Here is a 22,898-nt window from a genome sequence, read left to right as displayed (position 1 = left end):
CTGGTAAGAACACGGAACTAATAAGCCACCATCAACTGGGAGAGTTCAGGAAAGGTCAAAAAGTGACACCACATGTCCAACCACCTCCCAGAATCCTTCTCGCTGGTATCCCTCTGGGCTAAACAAGGTGTGCACCACCAAGAAGGACTCTGAGTCAGAATGACTGGCTAAAGATAACCCGGAAACTAATCCCATCGCCATAAAACCTGAGACTGGGAGCCACATGCCAGAGGAGTTCTCCTTGTTTCCCTTACCCTACTGCTCTCTGCCCGGGCGACTCTTCCCAGTAGTCTCTTGCTTTGTCAGCACATGTGTCTCCTCGAACAATTCATATCCGAGTGTAAGACAAGAGCCCACTTTTGGGCCCTGGAAGGGGTTCTCCCTTCCTGCATTAAAACCAGACTGTTTCTCAATCATCTGATGACCTTTGTTCTACTTGGGGGTATCACTGTCCAAAAGAAACTCCTTGGAACCCTAATACTTCACCCTACCCTGTACACATGTACTCATGTAGCTGTGGAGTTCCATAAAGACACCATGTATTTCCTGGTGTGATTTTCCAGTTGAATAAGGCAGACAACAATGTGTCAGCTCTGAGACCAGCCCTACAGAAGTCCTGCCTGTTCCCCCTCGAATCTTGTTCCTCTGCCATCACAAGGCAGGCATGCCGGGGCTGAAGCACTGAGGATGAGAGACATGGACCAGAGCCTAGTCGACCCAGTCTCCCCAAGCAACAGTCAGCCCACTCCCAGAACCTCGCCACGATCCCAGGCCCATGAGCAATCCACTTATTGTCCTATGCCACAAGATTTTGTGGTTGCTTGAAATGCAGCATTTGGGGGCAAGGCAGGGCACAAGGGTGGCAGGGGGACACAACTGGTAAAAAAGCAGAGCTCCTTCTCTTGGATACCTGCTTCCAGTATTATTTTGAAAGCAATCAGCCCATGTCCCTGTCATTGCTCTTGGCACTACCTTGGTGCTGGGCAGTGTGGAAGGATAATCAGTCAGAATTAACAGAGTTGCCTGGAGATTCATGACAAGGGTGAGGGGGGGATAAAGTGGAATATGGCTTCCCTTCTGCCTATGAAGGTTTGCATTTGATGTTGTTACCGAGTCCAAGCTTGCTCTGCTTGTCACATGATACACCAATGAATCCAAGAGACGAGGTGTTGGGGTGAGGAAGAGACTTTAATTGGGGAGTCGGCAGCCCGAGAAGATGGCAGGCAAGTGCCTCAAAATAACCATCTTATGGGGTCTGGATGTCAGGTTCTTTTATAGGTCAGAGATGAGGGAAAGTGAGGAAGCAAAGTAAAAAGGCCATTAATCTGGCAAACACCTCCTAGCATGGCAAGTTTCAGGCAGGGGATGTGTTAATTTCTTTCTTACTGCCATCCACAGGTGGACAGGGTTCTGAACAAAGGCACTTTAAGAGTCAGGCAAAGGGGCAGGATCCTCTGAGGCAAACCATTCTGTATGATTATAATAACAAAAGCAACTAAAAGCAAGTCAAAGGAACAGTTCCAACATGGAGTCAGAATTGGCTTCCTCCCTGCAACAATGTCACAGAAGGCAATGGCACCCCACTCCAGTACTCTTGCCTGGAAAATCCCATAGACAGAGGAGCCTGGTGGGCTGCAGTCCATGGGGTCGCTAAGAGTCTGACAGGACTGAGCAACTTCACTTTCACTTATCGGAGAAGGAAATGGCAACCCACTCCAGTGTTCTTGCCTGGAGAATCCCAGGGACGGGGAAGCCTGGTGGGCTGCTGTCTATGGGGTCGCATAGAGTTGGACACGACTGAAGCAACTTAGCAGCTACAACAATGTCTCTGCACCTAAAGGGGTAGAAATCACTCCTAAGGCCTACTACAGCTGATGGAGGAGGAAGAAGCCAGAACAAATCAAACATTCCAGTTGCTCCTTTGACACCCTTAGCTCAACAATGAACTCCCTGCCTACAAGTGGACTTAGCTTTTTATTATTATAATGAAAAATGAACCTGTTCTGGCACTCACAGGAGAATGGAGGCCATACCATCCATTCTTTGGATGTCAGTCCTGGCAATCATCATGGCCAACTGAACTCCCTCCCCAGAGAATATCAAGCAAGGACAGAGCAGCAGCCTATTTAATCTCTGCTTCCAAAATCACTGTGACTATTAACACTTTTGAGGAAAAAAATTACCTCCAAGCAAAACTGGCCTTTCAAGTCAGTGAAGCAGTTGCTCTCCCCAGAGTGTCAGAAACTTTTCCATGAGTCACTTATTCTTTCGTGGCTTGCTCGGTCCCTATAAAAATGCAAATACCCCTGGAAAAGATGACCTCTTTGGCCTTCACTGGCCAACACTTTGGGAAAGGAAGAGTCATTTCAAAACAGCTGAGCAAAAGAAAGGCAATTCATTTGTGTCATTGCTCACTTTCTGTGTTTGCCACTGGACTGTAACCTCCCCAACATCTAGGACCATGTCTATTTTGTTTATCCATCTATTTTCAGGGTTTGAGACCCACAGGAGACACTGAAAATGTTGCAGAAACGACTTCTCAAGAAACCAAGCACCACACTCGGAGAGTTGGAGCTCAGGTTTATTACGCCAGTGGGCTCAGAGGAGTTAACACTCCAAGCTCTGAGCCCCGAACAAAGGGGTTACAGAGTTTTTATAGACCTACCATAGTGGGCAACACTAGCTGCTAACAGGCTGGTTTAAACTAAGGGGTTTCCCGCAACTGGGAACAGTAGTCAAGATGGGGAGGGGGATCCCTGACCTTTACACGGACAAGCATGATTAAGCAGGTTTGTAGGGGCTGGGCAATTGCAAAGAGCAGGACAAGGGTGAGTGAGATAAACCCCAGTTCCTAGTATTATAAGTCCCCACTTTCTGACACTACGTGACCTACGTGATCCAGACTTTGCAAGGAGCAAGCTGAGTTAGAGACAGAAGGAGCAGGAGGTTATGTAAAATTTTAACTTTTCCTCTTCAAATATGCCTGAGGTGGGACGAGTTGGGGGTAGCGCGACAGAAGGAAAAACATGGGAAAGAAAGAAAAGAGTGAAGGAAATAACTAAGGACACACAGAAAATGGTTCAAAATGCCGAATTAAAATTCTCAGCAGCATTTACCCTTAACTTCACTGGTTAATGACCTCAGGTCATTTATGGGGTCCACAAGGTGCCTGAATAGGTTTGGGGGGCTGGTCTCTAGAAGACAGAATCTCCATTCCTTACCTTATCCTGGTGTGGTTCTCTGAACTTCTACTCCTGGGGATTCCGAAAAAAACAACCCGACAGCCAAGGCTGAGGAAAAGTTTCCCTATGGGGCACTTCATTGTTTTACTGCATTCAAATCCCTCAGCCTTTGGGATGAAACACTCAGAAGACTGAGAACGCCAAAGTGACCGAGACGAAAACACAACTTTCAGGAGGGCACTTAGCTTTTTTTCCCAGAAGCCTCTACAAGTTCCGCGGCTTCTCAACCTTTTCTGTGCATGCGAATCACCTGGGGCTCTTGCTAAATATGCTGACTGTGATTCATTAGGTCGGAGGCGAAGTAGGAGCCTCTGCATTTTTAACGCGCTCCAGGTGATGCTGATCTGCTGACCCTCGGAGTACACGAGGGACTCGAGGTCTTCACCTCCCGGCCAGGTGTGCATATGCCCAGCCTCGGCTTTCCGGCTCACTGTCCCGCGCGTCCCTGGCCTTCCGCCGAGAGGGGAGGAGTCGGGGGCGGAGCGGGAGGAGTGGCGCGGCCCCCGCGTGGGTCCTGCCGGAGATCACCTCGGCCCCTTGGCGAGGAAGCCAAGCTGCGGCGGCGCAGGAGGGGGCGGGTTCGGCGAGGGCGCGGCCTCTGGGAGGGGGGCGCACGACGCACATCCCCCGCGCTCGCCCGGGCCACTAGGGAGCCTCGCGGCAGTCCGGTGCCCCACTTGGCAATCCGCTCCGCGCTGCTTCCTCGCGCCCGCCTCCTCTTGTCACCTCCCGTCTCAGCCTCCTCGCTCCATCCCGGCTGTATCCACCGCCATCCGAGTGCCTCAAAGAGCGAGAGGTGGTGCGCGGGACCGCAAGGCGCGTCCTCCAGCGGACCCCGGCTCGGCCTTGGTGGGGGCACGGGCGGCAGCATGGACACCAAACGCTGCTTTGCCAATCGCTTCGATGACTACCAGGGCAGCCTGCTGGCGGGCCAGTGCGAGGAGGCGGTGGCGCCCTTGGTCACCGCCACCATCGAGCGCATCCTCCAGGAGCTGCCCCCGCTCGGGGGCGGCCCGGAGGGCCGGGGGGCGGCAGCCGCGGCCAGCAGCTGCCAGTGGGGACTGTACGGCGGCGTGGCCGGGGTGGCCTACATGCTCTACCACGTCTCTCAGAGCCCGCTCTTCGCCGGGGCTCGGGAGCGCTACCTGCGCTTGGCCAAGCGCCTCATCGACGCGTGCGCCCGCGCTGAGGAGTGGGGCGAGCCGGACGCCGACACCCGCGCCGCCTTCCTGCTCGGGGGCGCGGGCGTGTACGCCGTGGCCACGCTAGTGTACCACGCCCTGGGCCGGCCCGACTACGTGCAGCCGCTGGGCAAGTTCCGGGCTCTGTGCGCCGTCTGCGCGCCCGTCTCCTTCCTCGAGTGCGGCTCCGACGAGCTATTCGTGGGCCGCGCGGGCTACTTGTGCGCCGCACTCGTTCTCAAGCAGAAACTCGCCCAGGAGGTAAGAGGCCACCCCGGCCGCAAGGGGGCGCGTGCCACCCTACCACCCGGCACCTGGCTCCGGGAGCGGCGCCCCGGCTGTTCTCCATCTCTCTTTGTTACTCTTTTGACTCTGGTTTCTTGAGGCTCTTGAGGTTTATCCCCTGCTTTTGTCCGTCTCCCCCCGCCCCACCCTCCCCCCACTGCTTTCAGTCTCTCAGTTGGGATTATGCGCCTTTGCTCTTTGTTCGTGTTTTACTGAGACATGGCATCTCCCCAAATGCCTCTTTGCCCAGGTGTTGTCTGGAGGTCCTTTCAAGTGAGATTTTTTAATATCCCAAATGAAAGAGATTTCCCTTCCTTTAAACCCTCCTGTCAAAAGCTGAAGTACCCTCGCATGTCAGAGTACTAGAAACTCATAGAAGTTTGGGAATGGGCTGATCTATGCTAGTATTGTTTCCATCATTAAGGTGAAGGTAAGTTGTTTCTGCGACCCCCGGGTCTGTATGTGCTTCCTGTGTTGCTTTCTATTCAGTAAATTGCACGGGTCTTTATAAAATGCATCTCTGAGGGGAGTGTCCTCTTTTAAATACATAAATGTAGACAGAATTCTACACTATTGTAATCGAAAGTGCCCCCCCCCCCCATTTTAAAATGAATCGTTAGGATTGTCAAGACGACAGCATACTTGACAGGGCAGGTTTTCTTAATGAATAGCTTTCCAGGGGCTCCTTGAAGTGAATCGGATTTCACAACTATATGTGTTTGGTTTTTGTTGTTGTTGTTGTTGTTGTTGTTTTTCTGGATTCACTTTGAATACAGCGCGTGGATATTAGAAGAGAGAGTGCCAGTTTCTGTGGTGTAGGGAAAAAAAAAAAGTCCTCCAAAGGATCATAGTAACTAGAACTGAAAGAGAAGCACTTCATTCATAACCCACTGGAGCCAAATACTGTTTAGGGAGGAAATGACACATTTAACTTGGCTCCATTTGGGTGAGAGAAGCGTTTGAAGACAAATTAAAGGTACACAGTGTTTTTAAAGTGTAATTAACTTAGATAACCTCTACAGAGGCAATCTTGATTTTTTTTTTTAATTTATAGCAGATGAGGTTAATTCAAGTAAGAAAGATTACCAAAGACTGTGCACTGTGCTAGCAGGGAAGCAAAGGGTTGTGTGACAAAGTTGTCTTGAAATAGTTCACTCTGCTTTGAAGTCACTGTTACCAGCTAGCAGTTTCCCAAGGGCCTTTCCAGTTGTAGAAAACCTCTGAGAAGGCCACCAGGCTATTTACATATCATTTGCATTATATTTGCATCTGCTCCTCAGACCTTGCAGTCTGGTAGCAGGCGATTTTCAAGTTTGTGGGGATTTCTCCCCCTAGTTGTTTTCCTTACACATGGTGCTTTCCCTTTCTATGCTTTTCTCCAGAATGGAATGGCAGAGTGGGAGAACTATCAGGTCATGCGCAGGTGGCAACCGATCAGAAGGACTCCTTGCCTGAAGACTGGTGGCCCAGGGCCAGTCTGCAGTGCTGATCCACAAAGACATTTCTTAAGACCTCTCTTGTGCCCTGCTGCCAAACTGGATCTATCTTTTTATACTAATCAAGTTGAGGTGCTCTAGCCCCTGCTCCCAGGAGACAGAACAAATTTGAAGGCTGTTTTTTTTTTTAAAAAAAAGCAAAGAAAAGCTCTTAACCTGAGTAAATCAGCTAGTCTCAGTGGCAGCCTCAGCTGTGGTCATCCAAAAAGTTCAGGCATGAAAGGACAGATGCTAAGCATGCCAGGCTTGAAGCCCTTTGAGGGGAAAATACAAGTCTTCTGCACCATCCCCACCCCCATGTCCTAGCCTGCATATGGCTTTGCCCTCGGTAGATGATCCATAAACCTTGATTAAATTGAATTGCAAACTTCTGTCATTTCTCTATGAATAATCTGTCATTCTGCCCTGGGTTTCTTTCTCTCCAATGTCATTTATATTCACTTTCCTCTTGGCAGTGCCCTCGGTTATCACCCTGGTCAAACTCCTCCCCACCCTACTTGACACATCTCTGCTACCTAATAAATAGTTGAATGAGTGAATCACCCTGTACTGGGATTAGTACTCTCAGCTAGTTTCTCTCACTCCAGCCATTCCATGTACCTCTGAGAAACCAGGCTGCTTATAAACACTTTTCATTATGTCACTACCCTGCTCAACGTCCTGCAATGGCTCCCTATTTCCTTTTCTCCAGTGGCTGCTCATCTCACAGTGAAAGCCAAGATCCTTAAAATGGCTGACAAAGCGCCATGTGATCTGACCCCAGCTTACCTACTCTACTTTTTGCTCACTCTGCTTCAACCACATGGGCCTTCTTGCTGTTTCAGGCATTTATTGTCTCAGGGTGTTTGTACTCGCTCTTCCCTCTGCTTGGAATACTCTCCCCCTATCTCTTTTTATAGTTAGCTCTCTGACCTTGTCTGGGTTATCTCCTAAATGAGTCCTTCCCTATCCACCCGATTTAAGACTGCCACCTGTCCCCTGACTTAGGCCCTTTTCTTGCTTCATTTAACTTATTTTCTTTACGTCTTCTTAACTTAGAATGTAGCTCCATAAAAAAGGGTTTCCATTTCATTGATGGACTTAAGCATTAAGATTGTACCTGGTACATATGTGGGTTCTCAACTTTCCTTGTTTTGGTTGTGGTGGAAATATTTTCGATGCTTTGCTTCATCTCTCAGTTCTAATAGCATCCCACTTACCAGTATTTTCCTTTATGGTGGTGCCTTTGATATTATGTTTAAAATAATCCTTTCCTGTTTCCGTAAGAGCTTAAAAAATCCTTTCCTACTGCCAAGGTATCAGTAAGTATTTGTTGAATGTGTGAATGAACACTACTTTCTTACAAATTTGACCTCAAAGCAAGCTTAACCACTAGACCAGTGTTTGTTAAACTTTAACATTATAGGCATCACCTACAGATCATGTTAATAAAATGCAGATTTTCTTTCAGCAGACCTGATATTAGGCTTGAGACTCTGAATTTCTGTCAAGGTGCTGCTGACAGTCCAGGGATCACGCTCTGAATAGCAAGGCAGTAATACATTACTACATGGATTTTGGCATTATACCAGCCCCGTCTATTAAGATGTTGTTTTGTGAAGCTTGTATATTTATTTATAAAGTTGTAGTTTAGAATACTGATTACTGTATCCTACCATACTTTTGTTTTAACAACCTGCAAGAGGAATTTCTGTCAGGGCTTTGAAACAGGAAGAGTTGTGCTCCTCCTGGAAATGAATTGAATCTTTTTAAATCTCCAGGATGAGTTGTATAACTGATCATGTTGCTCACTTTATGTTGACTCCTAGGAAGCATATGGTCAGAACTATGGTCCACATAGCTTGTGTACAATACTGTATCACCTGTATTCTTATATACTAAAATTTACATTTGGTTTATCTGTATTTTTTTTCTTCCTTCATTTACCCTTTTCTGAACTTTCTTCCTTACATCTGATTTTATTGTTTGTATTTGTTTAGAAGATTCAGAGATGGAAAAAAGTGTGTGTATGTAGACAGAGAGACATAGAGACAGAACCATTCTCTCCAGGTAATATATTTTTTATTAATTTGGCCTTCCTGGAAATACTCCAGGGAAATAGCTTAGAGCAGGGGTCCCCAACCTCCAGGATCTAATGCCTGATGATCTGAGGTAGAGCTGATGTGATGATAATAAAAATATTAAGTGCACAGTGAATGTAATGTGCTTGAATCCTCCTGAAGCCATCCCCACCCCCCCATCCATGGGAAAATTGTCTTCCAGGAAACTGGTCCCTGGTGCCAGAAAGGTTGGGGACTGCTGCCTTAGAGGGTTTTTGGTAGGCAGATATCCTTAAGAAATGGAGCACTGAAGTCTTAAGAAATCACACTGTAAACACTTGCATTGGTTTGTTCTGCTTTCTAGATTGGTGGAAATGTAGCAGGGAAAAGGAAGTGAGAATGGTGGTGGGGTTAAGGGGGAGGCCTGGGGAACCACAGTTAAAATAATAACTTTTGCTCCTTGGTGACCTTGGACAAATAATTTTAACACCTTGGAGCCTGAATTTCCTCACTTGTAAAATGGACAAATGACAGCTTCCTCCTTCGCTTATTCTGTCATTCACTCACTCAGTGAATGTCAGGTTTCTCTGTATGCCCGGAACCTTGCTAGATGCCAGGGTTGAGCAGTGAACAAAAATCAATACAGTTATGTTGTCAGAAGTGCTCTCAGAAGGAAGTAAACAGGAAGTGCTGGCGGGGTGGGAGCGGGCGGGGTGCTGCCTGGCATACATTAGCGGGGAAGGATTCTCGGTGGAGGTGACGTCCTGGCTCATCACTGAAGCATGAGAATGAAGCAGCTGCCTTAAAAGCAGGCATTCCAGGCTGAGGGGATGGCAAGGACAAAGCCCCCGAGGCAGGAAACTGCTTGGAGATTTCCAAGAAAAGGAAGGTGGTGGCCCGGATGAAGAAGAGTGAGCAAAGGCTAGAGAGCTAGAGGCCAGGGAGGAGCTGTGAGCAGGGGAAAGGCAGGTCTGGCCGGGCAAAGTTAGGAGTTGGACATTTGTTTCAGTTGGAAATAGGGCAATGTCTTCATCTGATTCACCTTATAAAACAATGATACAGATTGGTATTCTGTATAGACAGTGGATTGAACAGTATTAAGAAAGGTCACAGGAGGACTTTTTAGAGGGAATCTAAAAACCCCTTTCGTGCCAAGGACTCCTTTGTAAATCTGGTAAAACCTCCAGTACTTCTTTCGAGAAGAACGTTTTAAGATGCAGAAAATAAAACGCGCAGGATTACAAAGGAAGCCAATTATCTTAACATTCAGTTACCAAAACATTTTCAAAACGTGTGATGCACTAGCATATGTGCTGCTTGATTAACACATTCAGTGCGGTTTTGCAGTGGGACCTAAGGAGTATGGTACTTTTGCAGCAGTGATGAGGGGCAGTGATATTTCGAGATGTCTTCAACAACTGCAGTGTGACATGATCGTATCTGTGATTTCTATAGGTGGCAAAGTCACGAGTACTCCTGGTGTTTCGTGGTCTGCGTTTGTAATAAAAGGAAATGCCAAGCTGTTTAAATAAGGTTGGAGAAAATAGAGATGTGATTTTCTTTTCTTGGCCAAAGGGGACTGGTCTGGAGGTGGCTGCGATGACTCACCCAAGATAAAGTGCCTAGTGTAGTGCTTGGCACAGAGTAGCTGCTTAATGAAATCCATGTTATGCCCCTACTAACAAAAAATCAAAAGTGATTCTGAGCATCACATAGACAATTATGCCCAAGGAATCTATCTTCCTGCCATGATTAAAGGAAAAAGCCTTTTGCTAGATTGTTCACTGGGTCCTTAACTCATTCCTAAGCATGTGGTTGGCAGCTAAATGGGGATGCCCTTAGCTGGATATAATAGAATGTCTGATAGAAAGTGATTTATAAATAATGGGAACACTTATGACCTCTCTTGACAAGGATTGTACAGCTAGGTCATTCCAGGATTGGTTAAGTAACTCAGGAAAATCATCAGAACCCAAGCCCTCTCCAACCTTTTTCTGTGCTGTTCTGGGTGTGTGAGCTGTGCATGCTAAGCTGATTTAATCATGTCCAACTCTCTGCGACCCTAAGGACAGGCTCCTCTGTCCATGGGATTCTCCAGGCAAGAATACTGGAGTGGGTTGTCACGCCCTCTTCCAGGGGATCTTCGTGACCCAGGGATTGAACTGGTGGCTCCTGCGCCTCCTGCATTGCAGGCGCATTCTGTACCACTGAGCCACCAGGGAAGCCTTGGTGAGCTGTAGCACTCTTAAGGATTGCAAGATGGCTACTGCCTTTCCAAGCATTGTGTTCTCATATAACTGAGGCTGGGTTTTTTTTTTTTTTTTTTTTTCCCTTGAATTTTTTTCTTATCATATGGAACAGTCTGTCCTTAAAGAATTTCCATTCTGCCTCATTGCCCAGCACTTGGTCAGCAACCCAGCTCTGACCGCTCCTGGTTTCTGGGGAGGCCAGAACGGCTCGTATTCTTTATTTCCAGCCTCTTATCAGCGGATGCAGATTCTTTCAAGAAAGGAAGAGGGAATGGCTGTTGGGTGGTTACCAAAGTGTCTGCCTTTTGGCTCACTTACCAAGGTCTGTCTCATGACTTCCCACTTCCTTGACTCTTGTCAACAATATTACACCTCCTCCAGATCCTGTTTTGATTTTGTTTGGATAAATACCCAGAAGTGGGAATGATGGATCATATGCTAGTTCTCTTTTTACTTTTTTGAGGAATATCCATACTGCTGTCGGTAGTTGTTATACCAATTTAGGTTACTACCAACAGTGTACAGGGTTCTCTTTTCTCTGCATCCTTGCTAACACTTTTTGATGATAGCCATTCTGAGAGATGGAGAAGGCAGTGGCACCCCACTCCAGTACTCTTGCCTGGAAAATCCCATGGACGGAGGAGCCTGGTAGGCTGCAGACCATGGGGTCACGAAGAGTCAGACACGACTGAGTGACTTCACTTTCACTTTTCCCTTTCATGCATTGGAGAAGGAAATGGCAACCCACTCCAGTGTTCTTGCCTGGAGAATCCCAGGGACGGGGGAGCCTGGTGGGCCGCCGTCTGTGGGGTTGCACAGAGTCGGACACGGTTGAAGCGACTTAGCAGCAGCAGCAGCAGCAGCATTCTGAGAGATGTGAGAATATACCTCATTGTGCTTTTGATTTGCATTTCTCTAATGGTTAGTGATACAGAATACCTTTTCATCCAACTGTTGGCTGTTTGTATTTCATCTTCAGAGAGATGTCTATGCAGTTCCTCTGCCCATTTTTAAAAATGAGTTGTTTGCTTTGTATTTGTATGAGTTCTTTATATATTTTGAATTTTAACCTCTTATCAAAATGTAGTTTACAGGTATTTTCTCCTACAGTGTAGGTTGCTTGTTCTTTTTGTTAATTGTTTCTTTTGGCTGTGCAGAAGCATTTTAGTTTGATGTAGTTCCACTTATTTTTTGCTTTTGTTGCTTGTGCTGCTGGTGTTATATCTAGAAAATCATTGCCAAGACCAATGTAAAGGAACTTTTCCCCTATGCTTTCTTCTAGGAGTTTTACATTTTCAGATCTTGTGTTTGTCTTTAATCCATTTCAAGCTCATTTTTGTGAATTGTGTAAGATGGGGTCCAGTTTCATTTTTCTGCATGTAGTTATCCAGTTTTCTCAATACTGCTTATTATTGAGAATATTCTTTCCCCATTAAGTATTCTTGGCTCTCATATCAGATTTTAGTTGACCATATATGTGGGACTATATTTATGGGCTCTTGATTCTGTTCCATTGAACTGTTTTTATGTCAGTACCATACTGTTTTGATAATATAACTTTGTAATACAGTTTGAAATCAGGAAGTATGGTACCTCTAGCTCTGATCTCTTTCTCAAGATTTATTTGGCTCTTTGGGATCTTTTTTGGTTCTGTATGAATTTTAGGACTCTGTTTTTCTTTCTGTGAAAAATGACATTACAAATTTCAGAGCAATTGCATTGAATCCATAGATAGCTTTGAGTAGTGGTGGTGGTTAGTCACTAAGTCATGTCCAACTCTTGCCATCCCATGCACTGTAGCCTGCCAGGCTCCTCTGTCCATGGGATTTCCCAAGCAAGAATACTGGAGTGGGTTGCCATTTCCTTCTCCAGGGGATCTTCAGGTATCCAACCCTGGCCTCTTGCACTGCAGGTGGTCTCTTGCATTGCAGGCAGATTCTTACTGACTGAGCCACCAGGAAAGCCCAGTATGATTACTACAGTCATGTTCTGGTAAAGGATCAATTGTGTCTGATTCTTTGAGACCCATGGACTGTAGCCCACCAGGCTCCTCTGTTCATGGAATTCTCCAGGCAAGAACACTGGAGTGGGTTGCCATTCCTTCCTTCAGGGGATCTTCCCAACCCAGGGATTAAACCCAGGTCTCCTGCATTGCAGGCAGATTCTGTGGCTCAGATGGTAAAGCGTCTGTCTGCAGTGCAAGAGACCCAGGTTCAATTCCTGGGTTGGGAAGATCCCCTGGAGAAGGAAATGGCAGCCCACTCCAGTATTCTTGCCTGGAAAATCCCATGGACTGCAGAGCCTGGTAGGCTACCGTTCATGGGGTTATAAAGAGTCAGACACGACTGAGCGACTTCACGATTCTCTACCATCTGAGCCACCAAGGAAGCCCTTAGTAGTATGAACATCTTAATAATATCAGTCCTTCTGATCCATGAACACAGAATGTCTTTCCATTTATTTATCTTTAATTTCTTTCATCAAAGTCTTACAGTTTTCAGTGTACAAAATTTTCACCTCCTTTGTTAAACTTACTCTTCAAGTATTTTATTTTTGATGATATTATAGTGGGATTTCTTTATTTTTCAGATAGTCTGTTGTTTTTTTAGCATATAGAATCATAACTGATTTTTGTATGTTGATGCTATAACTGCAACTTTACTGAATTACTAGTTCCATCAATTTTTTGGTAGAGTCTTGAGAATTTTCTGTATGTAAGATTATATCATCAGCAAAGTTTTACTTCTTCCTTTCTGATCTGGACATCTTTTATTTCTTTGTATTGCCTGATTGCTTTGGCTAAAACTTCAGTAGTATGTTGAATAAGAGTGAGAGTGGGCAGCCTTATCTTGTTCCTGATCTTGGAGTAAAAGTTTTCAACCTTTTACCACTGAGTATGATGTTAGCTGTGGGCTTGTCATATATGGCATTTATTATGTTGAGGTATATCCCTTTTATACCCAATTTGTTCACTTTTTATCATGAAAGGATGTTGAATTTTGTCAAATTCTTTGTCTGCATCTATTGAGACAGTAATGATTTTTATCTTTCATTATATTAATGTGAGGGATTCCCTGGTAACTCAGATGGTAAAGAATCTTCCTGCAGTGAAGGAGACCCGGTTTCGAACTCTGGGTCAGAAAGATCCCCTGGAGAAGGGAATGGCAACCCACTCTAGTATTCTTGCTGGAGAATTCCCTGGACAGAAGAACCTGGAAGGCAATAGTCCATGGGGTCTCAAAGAGTTGGACAAGACTGACCAACTAACACTTCCACTTCCATATTAATGTGATGTATCACATTTTTAAAGGAAAACATTTTTTTTTATTCCTTCCATCACTTATTGAACAGACTATGTGGCATGCAGTGTCCTTTGTACTATGTATACATTTTTATTTTCATTTTTTCAACTGTACTGAGGTATAATTGACAAAATTGTAAGATATTTAAAGTGTGCATTGTGGTGGTTTGATGTATGTATACTTTGTAAAAGAATTCTCACCATATAGTTAATTAACACATCCATTGCCTCACATATTTGCATATGTTGAACCATTCTTATATCCCAAGGATTAAGTCCTTGGGTATGATCCCATTAATGTGCTCTTGAATTCAGTTTGCTAGTATTTTGTTAAAATTTTACATTTATGTTCATCAGGAATATTGGCCTATAGTATTCTTTTCTTGTAGTGTCCTTTTCTGACTTTTTAGTATGAGAGTAATTCTGGCCTCATAAAATGAAGTTGGAAGTGGCCCCTCCTCTTCTTTTGGAAGAGTTTGGGAAGGATTGACACTAATTTTTCTTTCAATGTTTGGTAGTATTCTCTAGTGAAACCATCTGGTCCTGGACTTTCCTTTGTTGGGAGATGTTTTATTAGTGATTCAGCATCCTTACTCATTATTGGTTTGTTTAGATTTCTGTTTCATCATAATTAACTCTTGGTAAGTTGCATGTTTTTAGGAATTTATCAATTTCTTCTGGTTTTCCAACTTGTTGGCATATAATTACTTGTTCACAGTAGTCTCTTAAGATATTTTGTATTTCTGTGGTATCATTTTTAATGTCCCCCTTTAGTTTCTGATTTTGAATTTTCTTTTTGTCTTAGTCTAGCTAAAGTTGGTCAATTTTGTCATTTCAGAGAATCAATTCTTAATTTCATTGATTCTTTTCTCCTGTTTTCCTGTTCTCCATTTCATTTACTTTGGCTCTAATGTTTGTTTATAATTTCCTTTCTTCTGCCAACTTTAGGCTTAGGTTCCCCCTGCCCTGGACCCCAGTTCCTGAAGGTATAAATGTTAGATTGTTTTGAGAGTTTCTTTTCCCCAAGTTTTTCTTTAAAATTATTACTGTCATACAGGGTAAACACAAACAGTAAGAGGATCCAGGAAGATATAGAGGCATATTTCAAAGATACTGTGGATTCGGTTCCAGACCACTGGAATAAAGTGAATATCTCAATAAAGCAACCCACATGAATATTTTGATTTCCCAGTGCAGATAAGTTACATTTACACTTATACTTTAGTCTGTTAAGTGTGTAATCATTATGTCTAAAAAAACAAAGTGCACACCTTAATTAAAAAATACTTTATTGCTAAAAAATGCTAACCCTCTCAGCTTACCATTAGTCATGGTGCTAACATCAAAGATCACTGATACAGACCATCATAACAAATATAATAATAATGAAAAAGTCTGAAATGTTGGGAGAATTACCAAAATGTGACTCAAAGACAGAGTGAACAAATGCTGCTGGAAAAGTGACTCTGATTTGCTCGACAGAGTGTTGCCACAAACCTTCAATTTGTAAAATAATAAATAAAAATAAAAATGGAATGTCTACAAAGCACAATAAAGCAGAGAGCATAAAACAAGGTATGCTTGTTTTAAAAAGTCCTCTTTGAACATAAAACTTTTTCTTTTTAAGAAATATTCTGGTTATGTAAACTACCTGTATTTTTGCCCATTTATGTCATACTTGTGTGTGTGTATGTGTGTGTGCATATAAATGTGACACACCTTGTTTTCATATGTGCCTTCCCTATGCTATGCTATGCTAAGACGCTTCAGTTGTGTCCAACTCTGTGCGACCCCATAGATGGCAGCCCCCCAGGCTCCGTCGTCCTTGGGATTCTCCAGGCAAGAATACTGGAGTGGGTTGCCATTTCCTTCTCCAGTGCATGAAAGAGAAAAGTGAAAGTGAAGTCGCTCAGTTGTGTCCGACTCTTAGCGACCCCATGGACTGCAGCCTACCAGGCTCCTCCGTCCATGGGATTTTCCAGGCAAGAGTACTGGAGTGGGGTGCCATTGCCTTCTCCACTGGTAGATGGTAAAGATTCTGCCTGCAATGCATGAGACCCCAGTTCGATTCCTGGGTCAGGAAGTTCCCCTGGAGAAGGGATAGGCTACCCACTCCAGTATTCTTGTGCTTCCCTGGTGGCTCAGACAGTAAAGAATCCTCATGCAATGCAGGAGACCTGGGTCCAATCCCTGGGTTGGGAAGATCCCCTGGAGGAGGGCATGGCAACCCACTCCAGTATTCTTGCCTGGAGAATCCCTATGGACAGAGGAGCCTGGTGGGCTATAGTACCTGTAGTCTCAAAAAGTTGGACACAACAGAGCGACTAAGCACAGCACAGCATAGAGAGGTCTCATTCTTTATACTGGTTTGATTTAATGGCTATACCACAATTTAACCATTATAGACATTCAATTTTTTTTCCTTTTTTGCTGTCAGAATTAATGCTGTCAAGTATACACAGTAATACATATAATGTGCATATATACGTATATGACATTTACATGTAATATATACATATATGTGTCTGTATCTTTGCCTTCTGTTACAAGTATATATGTAGGATAAATTTTTAAAACCCAATTGCTGAGTCAAAGTTTATAGCTGTTTTTCACTTGATGGAGATTATCAAGCTGCTATCCAGAAAGGTTACATCAATTTCCATTCCCTCCAGGAGCATTCGGGGGTGCCTGCATTCCCACATTATTGTCAATACTTGGTTTCATCAGACTTTTTAACATACGACAGACTGACAGGTTAAAAAAAAAATGAAGATGGAGATTTCTCGGATAGAAAATGTGTCCCCTTATCTTTTCATTCAATACTCACTGAACAAAATGCATATACAGGATTTTACCCAGTCCAAATCTGAGTGGTCCCTGGTTTGTAAGCAGCGGTGTGTTGTGCATTGCGCAAGTAAACCCGGAAGTTTGGCTTGAAATGACAGCAGGTTGGGGAAGCTAGATTTTTGTAAGCTGAGTCCAGTTCATAATTGCTTGATTATAGACATATCAGGAAATGGGGCACTTCCATGGGCTGTAGCTTAGATCCTTTGTTACTCTTGATCCGGAACCCTGTGATGGCTAAAAGGACATAAGAACTAGCACTACTTGATCACTTAGTGTCCACCCTGTCATGAACCCTTTCCATATATTATGTCATTTAGTACCAATACTTAAGACTAGACACCATATCCTCCTCCTCCTCCCCAGTGAGGGAGCTGAGGCACAGAGAGGCTGTGGGACTTGTTCCAGGTTCCACCGCTAGTCAGCGGCAGAGGTGGGGTTCCATCCAACACAGGCTGGTCGCCAAATCTGTGCTTTCAATGAGCACTCTTCACACTTCAATGTGCACTCAGATCTCCTGGCGATCCTGTTAAAAATCAGGTTTTGATTCAGCATATCTGGGGTGAGGCCCAAGATACTGTATCTCAACAAGCTCCCAGATGCTGCTGCTGCTGGTTCATTGAGCAGATTTGAGTAAAAACCTTGAAATCATTAATTTTTTGTCAATTTTATGGGATTGCCTGTCGACAGATTTCACTGATCCCTGCCCTGCCCCCCGCCCACCGCCCGCCACTTCATGATGTTCATCAGTTGGCCTTTTTACTGAAAGTGACTTCTTCCACAAATGCCAGAATATCAGCTCTCCAATTCATAGGTGCTGCTGAAGGACTTTTTGCAGGTTTAAGAACTCTGTTAACATCTATGAGTGAATGTGTGGATTTCCTTTTTTTCTGATAAATGTAATTTTACACTCTATATACAAATATGTTTTCTTTTTTTAGAATTCCTTTAAAGGCCCAAATAGACCATGTTCCAGCATTTTTAAATTATTTCATAATAAGAGACACTTTATCATTCCCACATCAGATTGAAAACATGATGCTCTGATCATTTTTCAGGGCATGAATGGAACCACTCCTGTTTTAGAATCATTCAGTTAAATTTACCAATCTGACATAAAGGAGTGTTGCCCCAACTCTAAATTAAATGGAAGATGCTTAGACATTTCGTGGGGTTTTTTTTTCTGATATAATGATTTAACACTCAGAATAAACTTGATTTCCTTAGAGATAACTTATCCCTTTTAATTAGTCCACTAATATACATTCCACTAAAAACTAAACTTATTACTTGTAATTATTTGGAGAGCATGGTTCATAATTTTCTTATTACTGAATAAATTGGGGAAATGTGGATAATAAAAGTTCTTTTAAATGTTCTGAATTATTTGTTTTGCTAGTGACCTGACCTCCCAGTGTTCCATGAGAAGGTGGTTTTAATGGAACTGCGCTGTATTTATGACTTCTGAATGTGAAAATGACAGATTGTATTAATTTCTTATTAATTTGGCTAATTTCCTTTTCACTGGTTAATGAAAGATGTTTGTCTCTTGACTGGCTCCTACACAATGCACAGATTTCCTCTGTGTAGCAGAGGAAGAGCGTCCTTTAATATCCCCATGTGGAGATGGTCTCTTGGTAAACTGGCCAGCAGTCCATGATGTGTCCAAATTTTACTGATAACTCTCTGACCTACATTCACTAATTAAGTACAGTGCCTTGGATGTTGGTTTGAGTCACAGAAAAACATGTTTTTCTCATGCATTATTTACATATATCAAAGTACCTCTTATCTTTTCCTAGTTATTTTCTGTATGGATTTAGTTACTAAGGAAACTTACCAAGTTAACAGCCTTATTATTCCTGGGGTGCTAGCCACTTGAACAAATGGAATTTTCAAGAAGTCATTTGATCCATTCTTTCTTTTAGAAAGCTGAACAAAGAAGTGTTTTGTGTAAGGTCGCATTTCCTTTTCTGAACAGCTTTACCCATTCAACAACCCAAACAAATGAACGCCTTTGACACATTGAAGTGTGAGTGTTGCTACCTGGGCCATAAAGAAGCTGGTTCTCAGATGAGAGGCAGTCATAAAAGCTTCATGGCTGAGAACATCATCTAAATGAGAGGTGGCAAAACAAATATTGGTCATAGCATTATGTGCAGCTAGCTGTTACTGTGCCCATCTGCTGGTTCCATTGCTTTGCATGGAATGGATTCCTTATGCTCAGTGGTATATTGAAATCTGGTGTCCATGGCAACCAAAGCATCACCAATCCAAAGCAAGCACTGTGGGGACCAGCTGAATCTCCACTCCTACAATGACTTTAGAAGGGAGCCACATCCCTAACAGACTTTACAACTATCTAAGGCTGAAGAGTTCCAGTGATCCACCAGAAAGGAAGTATTGTTGTCGTGCACATTTCAGTAACATAATTTTGCTATTTAAAATGTTTCTTCTTTCTTTGTGAGGCAAAGAGAATTGCATGAGTTATCACCCATTGCAGCTGTTGAAATAGTTTAGCATCTCAATGAAGGCATTAAAAGATGATGGTTAAGAACAGGGCTTTCAGAGTCCCATAGCCCTGGTGTTGAATCGTGGCTCCATCCTGGTTGACCTTAGCCAAGTTACTTTATCATCTTTAAAGTTTGATTTCCTCATCTGCAAAAGGTAAGGTGAGCACCCCCTTCTTAGGTGTGGTAGGAAGATCCACTGAGAATATGTGTGTAACACACTTAGCAGAGGGGTCTGCTAGGCACATAGTAAAGACTCTGTGTAAGTCAGTCCTTGTTTTATTAGTATTTTGAATATTGTCATTAATGTGAAGTGAGATCTTCTGTGGACTAAATGATACAGGTGTGTTTTAGGGGGAAGTTTAGCCCATGTAATATTCCCTGTGGTGGTATTCAGAGCTGCTATGCCCCTGATCACAACAGCAAAGCTTTGAGATCTTCAGAGAGGCCATAAAGTGCTGGACAGAAATATTCTTTTCTCTGCCACATGGGAGATTAAGCTGAGCTGCTCAGAGAGATTATGTGTCAAAGTAAATTGAGTGGCTGGTCATCACCCCTGGAACCCGAACCTGTTCAAGTTGCCCTCTGCACTTTGGTTCCTCCAGGAAGAGGGTGTTCTTTTCTCTTTTTGCTAAGTTCAAGCTCTTTGAAGACTTAATCTAGGAAGTGGTTTTCCTGTGTCTGATTTGTGCTTCTCAGAGTAAATCACCTAATTGGCTTTATCAGCAGAGATTTGCTATGCAGGTTATGTTGGAATGTTCGTTTTTTTGCTCTCTTCCCCCCAGAATCTGAGGGGGAGATTCAAGGAGCTCTTTCCTGCTCTTAAATCCTCATCTGTGCTTCTAAAGATCATTTGCTTATATGGCACTAATTCAGAATTTCAGGCAAATTTCAGTAGTTGCCTCTCTGGTGAAGTGACAGTTTCAAATGAGTTTTCCTCAGCAAATGTTCCAGATCATGTACAGTCAGTAGCTTGTCTCAGCAAAGGATTAATACAATTAAGGATTCTTCCAAGTGTTTCTTCAGCTTCTGGGCCCAGAAATTATGTTTTTTCTTGCATTAGTGAACTTTTCTATTTGCATTTCAAGGCTGTGTCATACGTATATACTCACTGTCAGTTTTACAAACTTAAATCTACTCTTTAGCTTCTATTCATATTCATTTATGACATGATCTTGACATTTACAGCTACACTACTCTAATAGTAATGGAGTAGCAAATGGCAACCCACTCCAGTATTCTTGCCTGGACAACCCCATGAACAGAGGAGCCTGACAGGCTACAGTCCATGGGGTCACAAAGAGTCAGGTATGACTGAGTAACTGAACACATACTCTAATAGTAAAGGCATCATTATGATTTCTTCTTATCCCTAATAACTGAGTTGTTGTGTATACCCATTTAGTCATTTCAGTCGCTCAGTCATGTCTGACTCTTGGCAACCCCATAGACTGCAGCATGCCAGGCTTCCCTGTCCATCACTGACTCCCGGAACTTGCTCAGACTCATGTCCATTGATTTGATGATGCCATCCAACCATCTTATCCTCTGTCGTCCCCTTCTTCTGCCTTCAATCTTTCCCAACATCAGAGTCTTTTCCAATGAGTCAGTTCATCGCATCAGGGGCCCAAAGTATTGGAGTTTCAGCTTCAGCATCAGTCCTTCCAATGAATATTCAGGACTGATTTCCTTTAGGATTGACTGATTTGATCTCCTTGCAGCCCAGGGGACTCTCAAGAGTCTTCTCCAACACCACAGTTCAAAAGCATCAATTCTTCAGCGCTCAGCTTTCTTTATAGTCTAACTCTCACATTCATACATGACTACTGGAAAAACCATAGCTTTGACTAGACGGACCTTTGTCAGCAAAGTAATGTCTCTGCTTTTTAATACGTGGTCTAGGTTGGTCATAACTTTTCTTGCAAGGAGCAAGCGTCTTTTAATTTCATGGCTGCAGTCGCCATCTGCAGTGATTTTGGAACCCAAGAAAATAAAGTATAGCCATTAGTTCTGCCTAAAATCTCCAATACCCCAACAGCTGTCTCTAGGTCTGTGGCCTTTGTCTCCATGGGGGTCCATAGTATCTTTCCCAGATCTGTGGACGTAGGTCAGTGTTTCTCACACTTGAAAGTTTGAGAATCCCTTGGAGGACTTGTTCCAGCCCCAAAGTTTCTGATTCAATGGATCTGGAGTCAGACTTGAGACTTTGCACTATGAACAAGTTTCCACTGATGCTGCTGCTTGTCTGGAGACTACATTTTTAGAACCACTACCTTATACTATACCCTTAACCTTGGCCAGACATCTCTGAAATGTGGGAACTGAGTGAAGGCTGTACAGTGGTAGTACCACAAACTTACCACCACCAGAAAATAACTCAAAAGATAGGACTGACTCTATGACAGGTACTGTGATAAACATATTATATCCATTTCAGGGGAGAATACTGGAACTTAGGTTCAGGAACTTGCCTGGCATACACAGCTGGGCAAGTAGTTGAACCCACATCTTCCTGATTACAGAGCTGCTTCTGGAGATTTAAGTCAGATAAGACTTCTGCATGTTTTTCTACTGAGGTATTCATGGCCAAGAGGAGAGCGAGTTGTATCCCAAGACACCTGGAATGATAGTTTGAACTTGACTCTCTGAACTTCAAGGTGTTTTTGAAGTTTAACTTAAGAGTGAATAAAAATGGTGGTACAGGAGAGTGCTCTGCTTCGATTCTGAAGTTCCAGAAGCCAGTTAGTCTCAGCTCAACTTTGTCAGTTGCAACTTTGATAGGTCTTTTCACAGACCTGAGCAACTCGGTGATACTCTTAGGCTAGGCTCTCCAGTGAGGTGTGGATATACTTCATTCAGGAAGGACTCTCAGAGTAACCAGTATAGGAGTAGGGCAAACAGTGAAGAGTGGGAAGCCAAGCAAAGGTGTGATTTTTAGGCTGAGTTACAGCTTCCATCTCATTCTTTAAAGAACCCCAGAGGGGAGAGATAGCATCTCATAGTTTGTCCTGACTTGAGTCAAGCACTCCCACCAGCGTTTCACTACTAGATGGAGGTGTAATCTTCCTGGTACTTCCAGGCTTCTGGAATTGTGGGGCAAATGTGAAAGACAGAACTTTCTAGATTTAAGGGACCCCCTCCCCAGCAATGTTGGATAGAAAAAGAATAAAGAAAAGATTCTAAAGGCTTCTAAGAAGAAAAATAAAACTGCTTCCTTAAAAGGATTTGCACTGGACTTTCAGTAGCAACTTAAGCTACCCAACAGTGGAGCAAGGCCTCCTAAGTTCACAGAGAAAATTATCAACTAGAATTCTGTAGCAGCTAAAATTATCAATCAACTGTGAGAATAGAAAAAAATCTTTGCAAGTTCTCAAAAAAAAAAAAAAACCACACTTTTTTTGTTTTCTTTCAAAAGTGTAAGGCATAGGTAATTTTGCTTCACAGAATGTATTTAAAGAACTTACAGACCAGACGTTCCAAATGAAGCAACCACTGTCTGGAACACTGCAGGAGCTGGTAAAACATTTTTGAGGGAGGTCCATGGTGTTGGTGGAATGAACCAAGAAATAGGAAAGTATGAGATTTCAAAACCTGGAGCTCCAGTGCAGATGAGATCAGAAAACTTCAAGAGTGATGGTAAAGGACAGCCCAGAGTGAAGCTGGGTATCAAATCTTGAAGGAAGCCTAAGTACTGAAGCAGAGCTACAGCCAGGATGATGCTAAGAGAAAAATAATAAAATAGAATGGGTGA

General features: G+C 43.5%; 1 protein-coding gene across 1 annotated transcript in view; it reads left to right on the top strand.

The window, feature by feature from the left end:
• The first annotated feature begins 3,190 nt into the window (after positions 1-3,190).
• The window catches only part of LANCL3 (LanC like family member 3), a 122,222-nt gene continuing 102,514 nt past the window's right edge, over positions 3,191-22,898 (top strand). The window contains exon 1 of the mRNA XM_061410453.1: positions 3,191-4,684. Coding sequence (XP_061266437.1) covers positions 3,647-4,684 — 1,038 coding nt within the window. The 5' untranslated portion in view covers positions 3,191-3,646. The remainder of the gene's footprint in view (positions 4,685-22,898) is intronic.

This window comes from Bos javanicus, chromosome X (assembly GCF_032452875.1).
Source record: "Bos javanicus breed banteng chromosome X, ARS-OSU_banteng_1.0, whole genome shotgun sequence".
In the NCBI taxonomy this organism is placed as follows: domain Eukaryota; kingdom Metazoa; phylum Chordata; class Mammalia; order Artiodactyla; family Bovidae; genus Bos; species Bos javanicus.
This window is presented reverse-complemented; position numbering and strand designations above follow the sequence as displayed.